The following is a 15,834-nucleotide window of genomic DNA, read 5'->3' as shown; positions in this document are numbered from 1 at the left end:
ATAGAACCCACGGAAAGCGAAAATTTTTCTGAACTTTTGAGCAAAAGGTTTGAGGCAATTGGGATATGGTTTGGAGAGATTGGCAGTTCAATCATTGGCAAATTACTTTATCCTATAATAATCATTGTTATAGTGACACTTTTGTTAAAAATCAGTTGCAAGATTCACAAGAGAAAGAAGCATGTGAGGGAAAAGAGAAGGATTTATAAGCTCAGAAAGGCTCAGGAGAAGGAAATAGAAATGGAAGAGTTTTGCAGGGCTCAGTATGAGAGCTCCAGACAAACTGCTGAGACAGGGGTGTAGAATTACTAACATAGAGAGTGTTCATAATGTGATGTCTTCAAAGATAACATTTTGGGTAAAAAATGTGGGTTTGTTTAGTGATTTAAAAATCACCAGATGAGGGAGTTGATGAAGCGAACTTTTAAAATTATTTGCGTTTCTGTTTGCTGATTTGAACTTCCATATTTATTAATAATATAAATGAGTTTTGCATGTTTTTGTATTAATTCAACCTAGAATAATGTGCACTTTCATAAACACGCGGGACTAACATTATGTGCTCTTGTTGCATTTGCCAGTACGTTCAAATAATATATTAACTTTGTCTTTTCGTTTTATTAACATTAACTGCGGCTGATTAAATAATAGCATGTGCTTATTTTTAAATGTGCTTTTGTCTATGTCATGTCTTTAATGTGACAAAGGTTTCTTTATTTTTGTGCTCAAAGCTAGGTAACTTAAACTAATGGGTTAACATTAGTGAAGGGGGTGGGTAACAGAATGACTTTTATTTCTCAAATTAATTGATGTCTTGTGTTTCCTTGCATACTAGAGCTTTGAAAAGAGGCCTGAGGCCTAACTTAATATGGAGGTTTCTGAAATCCTGTTATGATGGGCCGTGCACAGCAAAGAATGAATAGAAGCAGTTTATTGTTTATAATCTTCGAAAGACAAATACGTGGAACTGAACTGTGCAGGATGTGCCTGGCGTTGTATAACTTTGGCAAGGGCAGGACATAGCGAAAAGCCTAAGCTGAGGAAGCAACAAACTGTTATTCAATAAATTGTTGCGAAGATCCTCAGAAAAAAATGTCACACGTAGACAATGGACAAGGCAGCTTTTGAAAAAATATGATTTTGAATGTGAAGGCGATGACTTCATGGACTGATGGCTTTCAGCCAATCATTTCACTGGATGCTTCTTTTATTGTATTCTTTTAGCTAGTTTTAGATAGAGAAAAGGTATAAAACTTGGCCCCTTGGGAGGAGCTTGGTTGGCTCGATCCTGTGATCGTGAGATGCTGTCGGACTTTTGACTCACGTAAGAGAACTTTGAACTTTGCTTTTTCCCTTTAGGTTCTATTCAGTTTAGACAGGGAATTAGGGTTTGGGGAATGAGTTCCTTTTGCTTAAATACTTTTCATGCTGATTTGATTTGAACTGACAGTCAAATGTGCCTTTACTTAAAATGATGCTTAATTAATGCAAATAAAGAATTTATAATTTGAAAATGCTTTTTACTTGTTAATATAGCTAATAAAAAGATTTGGAATGACAAGCTGGTCTTGGTGATTTTGAGTCTAGTTACCATTAGTTAATCCATTGCCTAGGTGGCTTAATTAAAGTACATTTATAAAAAATGACAATGATAAACTGCAGATGTATATAATTATAAATAGATTTGTGAATAGTTCCGATTAATTAGGTCACATGATTCAGTTGGTCAATTCTTGTCTCAGTCATTTATGGGCCTTGTGAATGAATTTATGATTTATGGTGAGTATCATGGTGTAGAGTAGTGCTTTGAGACAGAATTTCTTTGGGCCCGCTGGATCACCACAAACCCTTTGTTGATACCATTTGGAGGGGAAAAACACACACCGTCATCTGATGCACTTTTTCCCATTTGTCCCCCAAAAACAGAATTTAGCTGTATTTTGCATAATTTCTCAGTCCCCTCCAGGGGAATCTACAATCCCTGGGTACTTTAGAATCCTCAGGATGTTGGAAGAAAACAACGTAAATTTGGCATGGATTTCTTATGTGGACAAAAAGGTATGGGGGACCTAAGTGCAAACCTCCCCAAATAACCAAAAAAAAGCCTGGTACGGGGGAGGCCTGGCAGCGAAGGAGTTAAGGGGTATTTTATGGATAGATAGTGGTGCTATGCACGTGTGGGTTCGAATCCCATCCTCATTGCCAAAAATATGTTAAGATGTACCAGACGTAATCGAGGTGTATCTTTATAGTTTCTTTATTGTCTTAGTTGCAGGATGGTAATTACTTACATTAGCTGGTTGATAGTTCATGTACAGCAGGATGGTATCTAAGTACAACAGCCCCACCATGAGCAGCCTGCCTGCTGCTCACCCCATCTTCAATTGTCACACCATACCACACAGGCATCCAAACATTCCATGCATCTCTATCACACCAACATTCCACTCAGAACACTTACACTGGCTGAGCAGCTTTCTTTTTTTGAGTTTTATATAGAGCAAACTAGACCAGAGACAGCGGGTTTTGAGGGCGTTTTATGGGCACCAGCTTCCTTACAGATGGACACATTCATTTTTTTGGTAGGCACACGAGAATAAGTGATTTGCCCAGAATCACAGGGTGTTGAGCATCGTTGCCAAGACTGAAACCTGGTTCCACAGCTTCGAGGTAGACCGCTCTAGCCGTAAGGCTACATTCTCTCCAGCTATAAGATATGAGTAACATTAGTACATAGGCGGGATATAACTGTAATATCCTATTTCTCCTTTTCTGTCTCCTCTCTTTCTCTTTTCTCTCATCCTGTCTCTTGCCCTTTAATTCTCTCCATTCCTTTCCTGTCGCTCTCGCTTCTAGAATCTGTTTTCCTTTGAATGAGACATTCCATGTTTGACCTCCGTCCAGAGTAGTTCCTCCTGCTGTGGGTCCTGTTACATTGTATACTTGTTGTATTACAATAAACTACTCGGACTGGATAGTTCACCGACTCCAAAGGTGTGCCAAAGGTAAGCCCGTCTGCGCCCGTCCGCGACCGACCGAGGCCAGGGGCCATTCCGCCTGCTCGGCCATCTAGCCAGATCATCACCTATAACTCCCACTCCGTTCGTCAACTAAACCAGGTACCCGAGTCACCCTGCCTATACGCATGGGATCCATCTATAATACATCCTGCATGCAGTAAGTGTGGCTTTCATTTTGCCCCTCATTCGCCAATGAAACCCACAACGTATTCTATGCTCCTGCTCAATTGCCGCTCATTTCCCAAACACTCCACGGAAATCTATCTAATGCTAGAGGAAATAAGCCCAGACATCCTCTTTGCCACAGAGACGTGGCTGCAGGAACACTCAGAACCCGACCTGGTACAAGTTCTCCCATCCGGATACCAAATACTCCGCCTCGACCGGAAAAAAGGACCCGGAGGCGGCCTAGCAGTAATCCACAAAGTGAATTACAAAGTCACCAGCACCCCGGTGCATCTTCCAGACAGCGAATGTCTTCCTTTCTTTATAAAATTTAGCCCCATTCATACCTTCTCCGGTATGGTCATATACCGCCCGCCAGGGTCACAAGGTTTATTTCTTTCTAATCTCGCGCCGATCGCTGCAAACCTGGCACTTAGCTCTGCCAACTTTACAATCCTGGGCGACCTCAACACTCATCTGGATGACCCGACCGGCTCCAGCGCCAGAGAACTTATATCAAGCCTACATGCCCTTGACCTACATCAACATGTCCGTGGGCCCATGCACCAAAGAGGTCATCTTCTAAATCCCATCTTTAGTACCTGCCCCAACCTTCACATCAATAACCCTTCCCCCTTGCCCTGGTCTGATCACTTTATTTATTTATTTATTTATTTATTTATTTATTTATTTATTTATTTATTTATTATAAAGTTTTGTATAGCGCGAACAAGACCCGTGGGTATCAGAGCGCTTAACATAGAAGGCATATGAGAAAGACATATATATACGACAGTTATACGGACAACAAATATGAGGTAGATGATAAATATACAATATCATGTGTGCAGTTAGCGTTGATAGTCAATGGTGAGTGTATTTCTCTCTTAAGTAAAATGAATAAGCAAGTCTGACAGTTAGGTCATTATCAGATCGTGAATGTTCTATTCTAGGTAGTGTATTTCTTCAACAGAAAGCTCTTCACTTCTCGCTTAAATGATGCCACATTTTGGATCTTCCTGATGTTAGGAGGGAGTGAGTTCCATATTCTGGGGGCAGATCCTGAGAACGCTCTGTCATAGGTTTTTTTCTTGTGGAAAAGGGCTGGCCGTAGTAGGAATTCCTCAGTACTCCTCGTTGGTCGATTACCTCCCGATAGCTGGATTTTCTTCGCTAGGTATCTTGGGGTGTTGTGGTGTAGCGCTTTATGGGTGATACATGCCATCTTCATTTGGATTCTCGCTTCATAGGGTAACCAGCTTAAAGCTTTCAAGTGTGGCGATATATGATCGTATTTTCTTGATCCGGTGATAATTCTTGCCGCAGCGTTTAGGCATGCTTTCAATGGCACTGTGGACAATTTTGGTAGTCCCGCTAAGGTGGTGCAGCCATATTCAATCCTCGAGATAACTAAGGATTGGATTGCTAATTTGAGATCCGCTTCTGAGATGAATGGTTTCAATTTTCTTAAGTAGTTCAGGTGGAACCGGGCATTTTTAGCCATTGAGTTGATATGGGCTTTCATGTCCAGATTCTCGTCGAGAGTGATTCCTAGCGATTTCGCTGACTTGATTAGTGTTGGGGTGCAGTTTAGCGCAGTCACTACTTTCGTCCATTCCTTTATTTCCGTATGGCTCCTAGCTGGTGCGATTAGTAGAAACTCTGTTTTGTGGGCGTTCAACTTCAGCTGGTTGGTGGTTAGCCATTGTAGAGCCATTTTTAGAGTCTCGTTCATTAGCTCCATGTCTTTTAGGGAAGAGATCTTTAAGTATATTTGCGTGTCGTCTGCATACATGTGATAGGATATCTGTGATTTTTGGAGAATTTCTGTGAGCGGTTCGACGTAAAGGTTAAACAGATCTGGGGATAATGATGATCCTTGAGGGACTCCAATTGAAATAGGGCATGGAGGTGAGATAGACTGGTTGACCAGGAATCGCTGTGTCCTGTTCTGTAGAAAAGAGATAAACCATTCCAGCATGGTTCCTGACAGACCCATCCTGTCCCGTAACCTGGTCAATAGAGCTTCGTGATTTACTGTGTCGAAGGCCGAGGACAGATCTAGGAGAATCAGTAGACATGCTTTGTTTTGGTCAAGTGCCTGTAGAGCATCATCAACAATATGGAGGATCGCTGTTTCAGTGCTGTGCCCTGCTCTGAATCCTGATTGGCATTCATCGAGCAATGAGAACTTGGTGATGTGTCTGCTTAGTTGGTTCTGAACGCATTTCTCAATTAGTTTGGCAAGTAGCGGGATGTTGGTCACTGGGCGAAAGTTGTTTGGGTCTGATCTATCTGCTGAGGGTTTTTTGATTATGGGAGCAACTTGACCTGTTTTCAGGCAGTCTGGGAGGACCCCTTGTGATAGTGAAGCATTTATAATTTCAGTCCATATTGGAACCAAAACGTGATTGATTTCTTTTACGCATTTTGCAGGTAATGGGTCTTGGTAGTGGTTGTTTGGCTTTATTTCGGAAAGCGTTTTGGCGATACTGTGCTGGTCATATAGTTCGAACGTATCCCACCTTGCCTCGTTTTTTGTCATGATACTCTCCGTTGTCATAGCAGTATCTCTCGTAGGCATTGGATCTATGGGAAGGTTTGCCACGGCGTTTTTGAGCTCTACTTCTAGCGATTTCGCCTTCTCTGTGAAAAATGTAGAACATTCTTCACAATTTAGCGGTGTTTTGGAGTTCTCATGGACTGATTTGGCTAGTTTGTTTGATTGTTGCTTTAGGATTTCAAAGAGTTTCCGTGGTCTGTTTTTGGCACTGTCCAGTTCTGACCGTATGAATTCTTGTTTTGAGTTGATGATCTTTTTGTTATATTGGCCTCTAATTTTTCTGAGTGCTTTCAGCTCTGGGGATGAAGGGTGTTGTCTCCATTTTCTTTCGGCCATTCTCAATTTGCGCCTTTCTTCATTTAGTGATTCATTAAACCATGGATTTTTTGTCTTCTCCGAGATATTTTTCAGTTTTAGGGGCATGGTGTTGTTGACAATATTTTCGACCGTTGTTATGTAGTGGTCGGTCAGCTCGTTCACATTATGCAGGTTGTTATGCGGTTTTAGGTCTCTTTCACAGCTTTCAACTAGTAGCTTTAAGTTTGCATCTCTTGTGTCTCTAACCCATTTTTTGGTCTTGAGGGGTTGTCTGGTCATGCCTTTTACCATTATAGGTATCACGAATGTTATGGCATGATGATCCGACCAGTCACATGGTGTTATAGAGAGGATTGATGTCTCTTTGTTTCGTGAGATAATCCAGTCTAACGTCGCTCCTTTCGAGTGAGTGGGTTGTGTGCATAGTTGAGTAAGGTTCAGTTCATCAAGGAAGTCTTTCAGCGATTTGACCAGTTTGTCGTTGTGGTCCTCCCAATGTAAGTTGAAATCACCAAGAAATATGTTGTTAGCGCCGTCGTTGGAGTTGGTCGTTATGATCTCCATTAGCTCCTCTGTAAACTTTGCGCTGTCTCCTGGTGGATGGTAGAAAGAGTGCAGGTTGCATCTTTGGTTGTTAGTTGTTCTTATATTAAGACCTAGGTATTCGCTGGATTCTAGAGGGTCGGTTAGGATTTGTTTGACCTCAATATCAGATCTGTGAATGCAGGCTATACCTCCTCCTAACGTTATGGGTCTATCAAGTCTCAAAATGTTGTATTGGGGTGGCACTAGGAGATCCATGTAAGGGGATGAGGATTCCGTAAGCCATGTTTCAGTAAGGACTGCTATATCAATGTCCTTGTTAATGATGAGGTCAGCTATGTCCGAGGAATGTTTGGTTGCCGACCGACAGTTGAGTAGTAGACATGTCAGAGGTTTTTCTTTGTTGCTAAGGTCACCAATCTTATTCTCTGTTGCTGTGAACTGTATCTGTTGTAGATTGTGGGGGTTAGATGTTCTATCATTCTTTCTCGATGTTCTGTTAGGGTCGAGTGGTACTGTTTTGATTATTTCCTCTCTCTCGTGGTCCAGTATTTCATACGATCGAGTTAAGGCCAGAGTTTCCTCTTTTGATAATGGTTTTGTCCTATTCGGTCGGTTGTCATTATGTTTCAGCTGCCAGACCGTTTCGTTATTCTTTTTTTGTGAACAATTTACAACGTTTTGGATGTGCGTGATCTTGGCGTGAATGCTCGTCGTCAACTCCTCGATTTTTTCAATTGCCTGTGAGGTATTTATAATGATTTGTGCCATCTTGTTTATTAGTTTCTGGAGCATATTAATATCTTTCTTGTTCTGATGTGATTTCTTAGGGTAGACAGATCTGTTTATCCGGGATTTGTATTTTGTTCTTCTCTTTTTTAGTTCAACCTCCTTTCCCTTTGTAACCCATGTTTGATTGGCCCTTCCGTTACCGTTAGAAATGTCGTCATTGTTCGCTCCGTTCTGTGTTGTTGTGAGTGCGTTTGAGGGTGATAGTCTTCATGACGTTGGTATTGTACTCGAGGGGGGTGTAGGGGGGTAGACACCTTCTCCCTTGTCCACTTCCTGGTCGTCCTGGGGCATTCTTCTCGAGTCCGATGTATGCTCATCCTGGGGGGTCTCTTCGTTCCTGAGCGAGGGCTGTTCTTCTCTTTGGGGCTGGTCCTTGTCCTTATTCGCGCGTTTGCTAAACCTCTACGTTCTTTCTGTCGTGTTCTCAGGCTTGGACATTACCATCTCAGGTCTAATTTCTCGTTCAGAGCTTTGAGCATGGTGTTCCCTGATTCTAATGTCTCCTCTGATGTTATCATTAGTGACGAGAATGTCTTCTGGTGGAGTCTGGAGTAGTTGGTGTCTTGGGTCTTCTAAAGAAACTTTCATTATTTGGAATATCTCGGCAAATTTCTCCAGTTCTCGGTTTGCTGCTTGAATCAGCACAATACCCGATTTATATATGGTGATACTTAGTTCTGCTCTACATCTGTGTGATGATGAGGTCATCATTTTTGTGCCATGTGGGATGTTTGTGGTCGTTTTTATGGTAAGCATCCTTGAGAAGGTATTGCGCCAAATTGTTGTTTTGTTCGTGTGGAATATGAGGTCATTCATTGATGTGCCTTTCGTTATATTGAAATATAGGTCCGTAAATAGTATGTCGTGATTTTTTCTCAAGGTGTCGTGTTTAAATTTTTTGGCTGCATTTTTGGATAGATTAGGTGGGTATTTTATGATCTGAGCTTTCGAGCCTACCGTCTCTAGGTATCGCCCGCTCATCTTGGCACTGTGTAGCAGGTCTTCAAGTGTCTCTTTCCTCAGCTTGTCTCCGGGTAGAGTGGCTACTGGTGATGCTTTGTTCCAGTTTTGTGCTCTCTTTCCGAATCTAGGCGTGTATGGATAGAAACTTTGTTGTGTAGTGGTGGATGCAATTTCAACTGGACCCTTCCCCATCACCCCCTCCCCAAACCCCTGATGACCCAACAGTCACGCAACTGGCAAAAAATCCCCTTACCGGAATGGCAGGACTCCTTACAGGGCACAAAACCCACTAACTCGTCTAACCCCACCCAGGGCAACGAGAATTACAACAGATAATTTACCAACTCCTTAGATCTAGTACTCCCACTAAAAACTATCCATCCTAAGCGAGGCAATCCAACAGCCCAGTTTGACACTAATGATCTACGGGAGGCCAAAAGTACCTGCAAACGACTCGAGAGAAAATGGCGCCTCAACTACCTCCCTGAAGACAAAGCCAGCTACAGAGCAGATATTAAAAATTATAAAGCAGATATCCAACGAGCGCAGGCCAAATATTATGAACAAAAGATAGATAAGGCAGCGTCTAAACCCAAGGAGATCTACTGGGTAGCCAAATCCCTTCTGCAACTTCCCGAGACCTCTAAGGCTCACAACAATACCCAGACCCACTGTGAAGAAATAGCAGAGTTCTTTCACCATAAAATAGAAGTCATCAATTCCTCTTTCCCCCACTCGGCTACCCTGCCTAGAGACTCCTCCGACACAGACCCCACGACAGTCCCACTCAACGTTCTAAATAGCTTCCCGGTACTAGACCAAACCAACCTAGAAAAAATCATGAGACTGGTCAAATCTGGATCACCAGTCGATCCAGCTCCTCCCAGGGTTCTCACCCAGATAATCAGCCAGATATTACCCACCATCCTAGACCTACTCAACTCCTCTCTCCATAGTGGCATCGTCCCGCCCCTATGGAAAAGAGCTATGGTCAAAGCCTTATTAAAAAAAAACAGCCTCGATCAATCCAACCCTTCCAACTACCGACCTATCTCCCTCCTACCTTGGCTCAGCAAACTTCTTGAAAAGCATGTCAACTCTGTTTTGACCGACTTCCTAGAATCCAATAACATACTGGATCCCACCCAGACTGGCTTTAGGCCTCGTAACGGAACGGAGACTGCCCTGATTGCAGTGACGGAGGAGGCAAGAAGGATCTTGGACGGTGGCGGGTCAACGGCCATCGTCCTTCTCGACCTGAGTGCAGCCTTCAACACTGTAAATCATAACATCCTACTCCGTCGCCTTGGTATGATAGGAGTGTCAGGAACAGCATTCACCTGGATGAGATCCTTCCTCACAGATAGATCCTTCCAAGTCTTTGAGAAGGAGTTCACCTCCTCTAGTAAACCTCTTAATTGTGGAGTGCCTCAGGGCTCCTCCCTGAGTCCTACCCTTTTTAATGTTTACCTCAGACCTCTAGCTGATGTCGTCCGCCCCTTCGGGGTGAAAATTGTCACCTACGCGGACGACAAACAGCTGGTGGTAGCGCTGGACCCCCCCCTCAATTCTCACCATAGCCTACACAAATACCTGGAAGCTGTCGCGGCCTGGATTTCGAGCTCTTATTTAAAACTCAACGGGGACAAAACAGAGGTAATGCTCCTTGGAAATAACATCACAAAATCCATTGATACCATCTGGCCCCTCTGTTTAGGCAGCCCCCCGCAACCCAAGGAGCAAATTAAGAGTCTAGGCATCTGGCTTGACCAAAATCTTACCTTCAATCAACAAGCAACCAAACTTGCTGCCACCTGCTTCGGGTTGATGAGACTGCTCCGAAAGATTCTCCCTCTCCTCCCGTTCCACTCAAGACGGATCATGGTCCAAGGACTAATTCTCTCGCGTCTCGACTGCGGCTACGCCCTATATCTTGGTGCCCCACAGTCCACACTCACCAAACTACAAATCATTCAAAACTGCGCGGCAAGAATCCTGCTGGACATCCCTCGTCGAACCTCAGTCAAAGCCAGACTGAAGGACCTCCACTGGCTCCCTGTGAGAGCCAGAATAGAATTCAAAAGCATGTGCGTTGCACATCGCTCTTACTGGGGAACAGGCCCCGCCATCAATAGCCCCTTGGTGAAAGCCTATCTTCCTTCTCGCCCCCTCAGATCCGCGACCTCCCACCTCACCTCTGTACCACGCATAAGAAGAGCCAGATGCGGAGGCCGCTCACTCTCCTATAACCTGGCCAAGGCTTGGAACTCTCTCCCCCTCTCAATCAGATCAGAATCCAATCTGCTCACTTTCCGAAAACTTCTAAAAACCTGGCTCTTCAATAAAACTTCGACCTAAGTCCTCCCTCTGCTCCCCAAATACTACCCTTTCTGCTCAACTCATCTCTTTTCCTCTACAGCGCTGGGACACCCCCGGGTAGCCAACGTGCTATACAAATCTTCCTTACATTCCATTCCATTCCATTCCATTCCACTACGGCCTCCTTTTGCTCGGCTACAATAACATATAGTGTTTCACAATGTTTTGAATGCATAATTACTGTGTTTTAAGAACTTAACTAACGTGACACTTTACACAATGTATCTCATTCTGTGTCTTGAGAAGTATAATATTATTAAGTGAATGAAATTAAATTAAATTAAATTTATAAAGCGCATGGCTGCCCGAAAGCGTCCCAGCGCTAACAGAAAATAGAACAAAAAGCAAACTGAGGATGAAACCAATAATTAGGAGTCCTTGGGAAAAAGAATAGTTTTAAGTGCCTTTCGAAACTTAAGATGACAGGGTTCTGCGCGAATCCAATTGGGGAGGGAGTTCCAATTTTTTGCTGCATTTAAGGAAAAACGGGGACCCCCTGTGCGTGCCTTCATAACTCTGGGGACCCTTGCAAGATTATCACGGTCCGACCGGAGAGCCCGGGATGATTTATACTGGCATATCAGGCTCCTGAGAATCGGAGGTCCTTTGCCCTGCAGAGCCCTGTGGGTGACGCATAGCGCTTTAAAGATGACTCTTTCGCGTATTAGCAGCCAATGAAGTGCTCTCAGGGCCGGTCTGGCCGAAGATCTTCTTGACGTACCTGCAAGCATCCTGGCTGCTGCATTCTGCACCCGTTGAAGAATGTTAAAGGTGGCTTCAGGGGCTGCCAGAAACAGGGCGTTACTATATTCAAGCCTCGATAGTATTAACCCCTGAATCAGAAGTGTCCTGGACTGGGGAGGCAAGAGAGGGAGAACTTTCCGCACTGACCGGAGCAGTCCGAAGCAGGTCCCTGCCACTTTCTGTGCATGTGTCTTAAAAGTGAGATCGGGCTCAAGCCACACCCCTAGGCTTTTAATTTTGTCTTTTGGTATGGGCAGCTCACCTAGGCAGGAGGGCCAGGCGGCTTTAGGGAAAGATGTAAGATGATGACCGAGGAGCATAATCTCTGTTTTCGCTCCATTGAGTTTGAGCCGCGAACTGGACATCCAAGAAAATATCTCAACAAGGCTATCCAAACATCCTTCTTGTTGGGTTAGCGAGACGACTAGTTGGGTGTCGTCCGCATAGGTGACTGTTTTAATCCCAAAGGGGGCGACTACTTCCTCCAGTGGGGCCATATAAACGTTGAACAAAGTAGGGCTCAATGAAGAGCCCTGAGGGACACCACACTGGAGGGGGGTAGATTTAGACAGCAGACCACCTTCCCAGACTCTGAAAGAGCGGTTATTCAGAAAGGATGTAAGCCACTTAAGGGCCGTTCCTGCAACACCCAGTTTGGCAAGACGGTGCGTTAGAATTTTATGATCCACCGTATCAAATGCAGCGCTTAGATCCAGGAGGATCATAACAGCGGATCCTCCTGAATCTAAGATGCACCTTGCCTCTTCTGCTACCACTAAAAGGGCTGTGTCCGTCCCTTGCCCCGGACGAAAGCCGGTTTGAGAATTATTCAGCAGCTGATTGTTTTCCAGGAATCCGGAGAGCTGCTGATTCACCATTTTTTCAGCAATCTTACTTAGGCCGGGTAACAGTGAAATCGGGCGGAAATTGGCCAGGTCCAAGGGGTCAAGCCCCGGTTTTTTTAAAAGGGTTTTGACCCTTGCCTGTTTCCAGCTGGGTAGCACGACCCCACAAGAAAAGGAGGCATTTAGGAGTTCTGTTGCCACTGGGGCAATCGTGTCTGCAATCTTCTTAAGAACATACATAGGCGCAGGATCGGCCGGGGAGCCACTTTTCATGGAGGATAGGGCTTTACAAAAATCTTCCCTAGTAATACTGCTCAGAGAGTCAAGCCGGGGGCCAGAGATGGGTGCCAAATCTGTGTTATCATCCGGTGCAGGGAGATTCTGTGGAAGACTCTCAAGGATGTTTACTATCTTGGAGTCAAAAAAGTCTGCAAGTTGATTGCATCTTTCTTCTGAGCAATCTAGGGTATTAACAGGGGAAGGCACCCTAAGTAGTTGTTTAACTATCTTGAAAGTTTCTCTCGCAGAGTTGGAGGCCGAGTTGATTTTATTCTCAAAAAAAGCCACCTGGGCTTTTTTCAGGGAGATTTTATATAATCTCAGAGCAGAGCGATATGCCTCTTTATTGTTAATTGTCCAGTCTTTCCTCCATCTGCGTTCTAATTTTTTGCAGGTTTTTCTGAGGTCTCTGAGCTCTGAGGTATACCATGGAGATTTAAAAGTGCTACTTTTCTTTGTTAATGTTTTCAATGGTAATACCTGATCCAGGGAATTGTTCAGCCAGTTACAGAAGCTAATATCTACGGCCAATGGGTCTGGTTCAATTTTAGGGGCAGTTTGTTCAAGTGCTCGAGTCAGCTCTTCCAAAGATAGTTTGGGCCATGCCCTGTCAAGAGTACAAGGCGGAGCTGCCCGTTGTACCTCTATACCTGTTTTCCAGGAAAATGGAACTAGAAAGTGATCGGACCATGGTACAGGAAGGGGGGGAGTAGAGATGAGCTGATTACAATTTGAGAAGATAGGGTCTAAAAGATGACCCTTATTATGAGTTGCCTCTTTATTTACAAGCCTTAGCTTAAGTGATTTAAGGTCTGAGCAGAGATCAGTTGAAACTTTGTCATTTGGACCATCAAAATGAAGAATCAAATCTCCTAGGATCAAAAAATCAAAAGTGGCGAGTGGCAGGTACTTTTTCTTTTATAATTGCAATTATGTGTGTTTACATTATTTATATTTGTTAGCTTACTGGATTGGCAGCGCTGCATGCCGTATGTTCTTTCAAAGAGTAAGGTGGAACAAAGTAGAGGTCCAACATTCCACTCAGAACACTTACACTGGCTGAGCAGCTTTCTTTTTTGAGTTTTATATAGAGCAAACTAGACCGAGACATCGGGTTTTGAGAGCGCTTTATGTGCACTAGCTTCCTTACAGATGGACACATTCATTTGTTTGGTAGGCATGTGAGAATAAGTGATTTGCCCAGAATCACAGGATGTTGAGCATCGTTGCAAAGACTCGAACCTGGTTCCACAGCTTCGAGGTAGACCGCTCTAGCCGTAAGGCTACATTCTCTCCAGCTATAAGATATGAGTAACATTAGTACATAGGCAGGATATAACTGTAATATCCTATTTCTCCTTTTCTGTCTCCTCTCTTTCTCTTTTCTCTCATCCTGTCTCTTGCCCTTTAATTCTCTCCATTCCTTTCCTGTCGCTCTCGCTTCTAGAATCTGTTTTCCTTTGAATGAGACATTCCATGTTTGACCTCCGTCCAGAGCAGTTCCTCCTGCTGTGGGTCCTGTTACATTGTATACTTGTTGTATTACAATAAACGACTCGGACTGGATAGTTCACCGACTCCGGCCTCCTTTTGCTCGGCTACAATAACATATAGTGTTTCACAATGTTTTGAATGCATAACTACTGCGTTTAAGAACTTAACTAACGTGACACTTTACGCAATGTATCTCATTCTGTGTCTCTACTATCTGCTATTGTCGGTTTTCTTAAGGTATGGCCTTTTAATATGGTTACGAATAACATATTTCATTACAAAAAGATTTGACTCATGACGGGTGAAGTGCGAACTTGTGCTTGGCTCTACTTCACATGTGCCTCATGCGTGGACATTTACCAGCAGCATTTCGACAGCACTTACCTGAAAATTAGCTTTAACTTGAGAAGAATAATATTATTAAGTGGCGAGTGGCGAATGGAAGGCACTTTTTCTTTTATAATTGCTATTATGTGTGTTTACATTGTTTATATTTGTTAGCTTACTGGATTGGCAGCGCTGCATGCCATATGTTCTTTCAAAGCGTAAGGTGGAACAAAATAGAGGTCCGGATGTACAGCTACCATAGGCTTCCGGCAACTAGGCGGTTCACCTGGGACTCGATCAGGGCCATGATATCTTTTCCGAATCCACAAGATCCCTCTTGGCAGTAGAGAGAGAAAGGGAGGCAGCAGCCTCCAAAATCGAAGCTTATGGTATCATGGCTGTTCGGAGTGACTAGTTATGATGTCATAATCGTGCATTTGAACAGTTGTCATGTATCTCACTCAGCTTCTCGGAAACAGACTGTCGCCTGAATAGCATGTAGTGTTGCAGCATGGTAATTTGATTTCCTAGACATTAAGAGACAGCTGGAGAACTGTGTGAATAGGTGGACAATAGCATGTTATTTCCAGAATGTCCTCTCAATGTCACAGAATGGCGAAAACTCGAAAGCAAATATTATTGAGAAAAATACCCTAAGTAATGAAATAGGTTTCAGAGACACATAAGAACAACCGAACTATGTTTGTTTTAAGATTAAAAAACACAAGAACAAAACATACTGTACATCTGTGTATCCCTATTGAAGATTTCCTGTGTTACTGAAAAAATCGTTGTTTTAGTTTACTACTTTATTGGGCCGTATTTGGAGGCCTCCACTGCATGTTAGCCAAGAGGAGGGTTTTATGAATATATAGATACAGTGATGAATGATAGATTTAGAGAAAGTACAGTATTTAGTGCAGTCACCTTACCTGTTTAGCGTATATGTTTTTCATTAAAGTTTACTTTACAACACGAACCAAATTATCAGCTGTGCATCTTGATCTTCAGTTTGTTTTTTAGATCATAACCTGGCCGAATGCCAATAAAAGCTTGACATTTGTTTTAGATCGCATCTGGAAAACCCTTGTCTCTTGACCGATCTCCCCAAATCGAGAAACTACAATCCTTAAATAAAAAGAAATCAGTTCTTCCAAAACCTGATAAAAAAGAAAACCAACTTCGGGAACTACCTTCCTCGACAGCAGAATCAAGAGAGCCTCGTGAAATCGAAGGTACGAGTGTTTGGCCTTTTGTTGTTTTTTAATGATGGAATTATTTATAATATTGGTCAACCTTCTCTTTTCCAATTTTTGTTTTATTTGCCACACCATATGTCGATTTTGCACTCCACGCAGTAGGGCATGAACACTTTTAGATGCTAGTGGGTGTCCCGTTTTTC

General features: G+C 43.3%; 1 protein-coding gene across 1 annotated transcript in view; it reads left to right on the top strand.

Moving 5' to 3' along the window:
* The window catches only part of LOC147702949 (uncharacterized), a 4,293,369-nt gene that overhangs the window by 3,705,068 nt on the left and 572,467 nt on the right, over positions 1-15,834 (top strand). The window contains exon 29 of the mRNA XM_086929459.1: positions 15,502-15,667. Within this exon, the coding sequence (XP_086785585.1) occupies positions 15,502-15,667 (166 nt within the window). The remainder of the gene's footprint in view (positions 1-15,501; positions 15,668-15,834) is intronic.

Source organism: Lissotriton vulgaris, chromosome 7, assembly GCF_964263255.1.
Source record: "Lissotriton vulgaris chromosome 7, aLisVul1.2, whole genome shotgun sequence".
Classification (NCBI taxonomy): Eukaryota; Metazoa; Chordata; class Amphibia; order Caudata; family Salamandridae; genus Lissotriton; species Lissotriton vulgaris.
The sequence above is the reverse complement of the archived record's forward strand: the minus strand, read 5'-3'. Positions and strand labels throughout refer to the sequence as shown.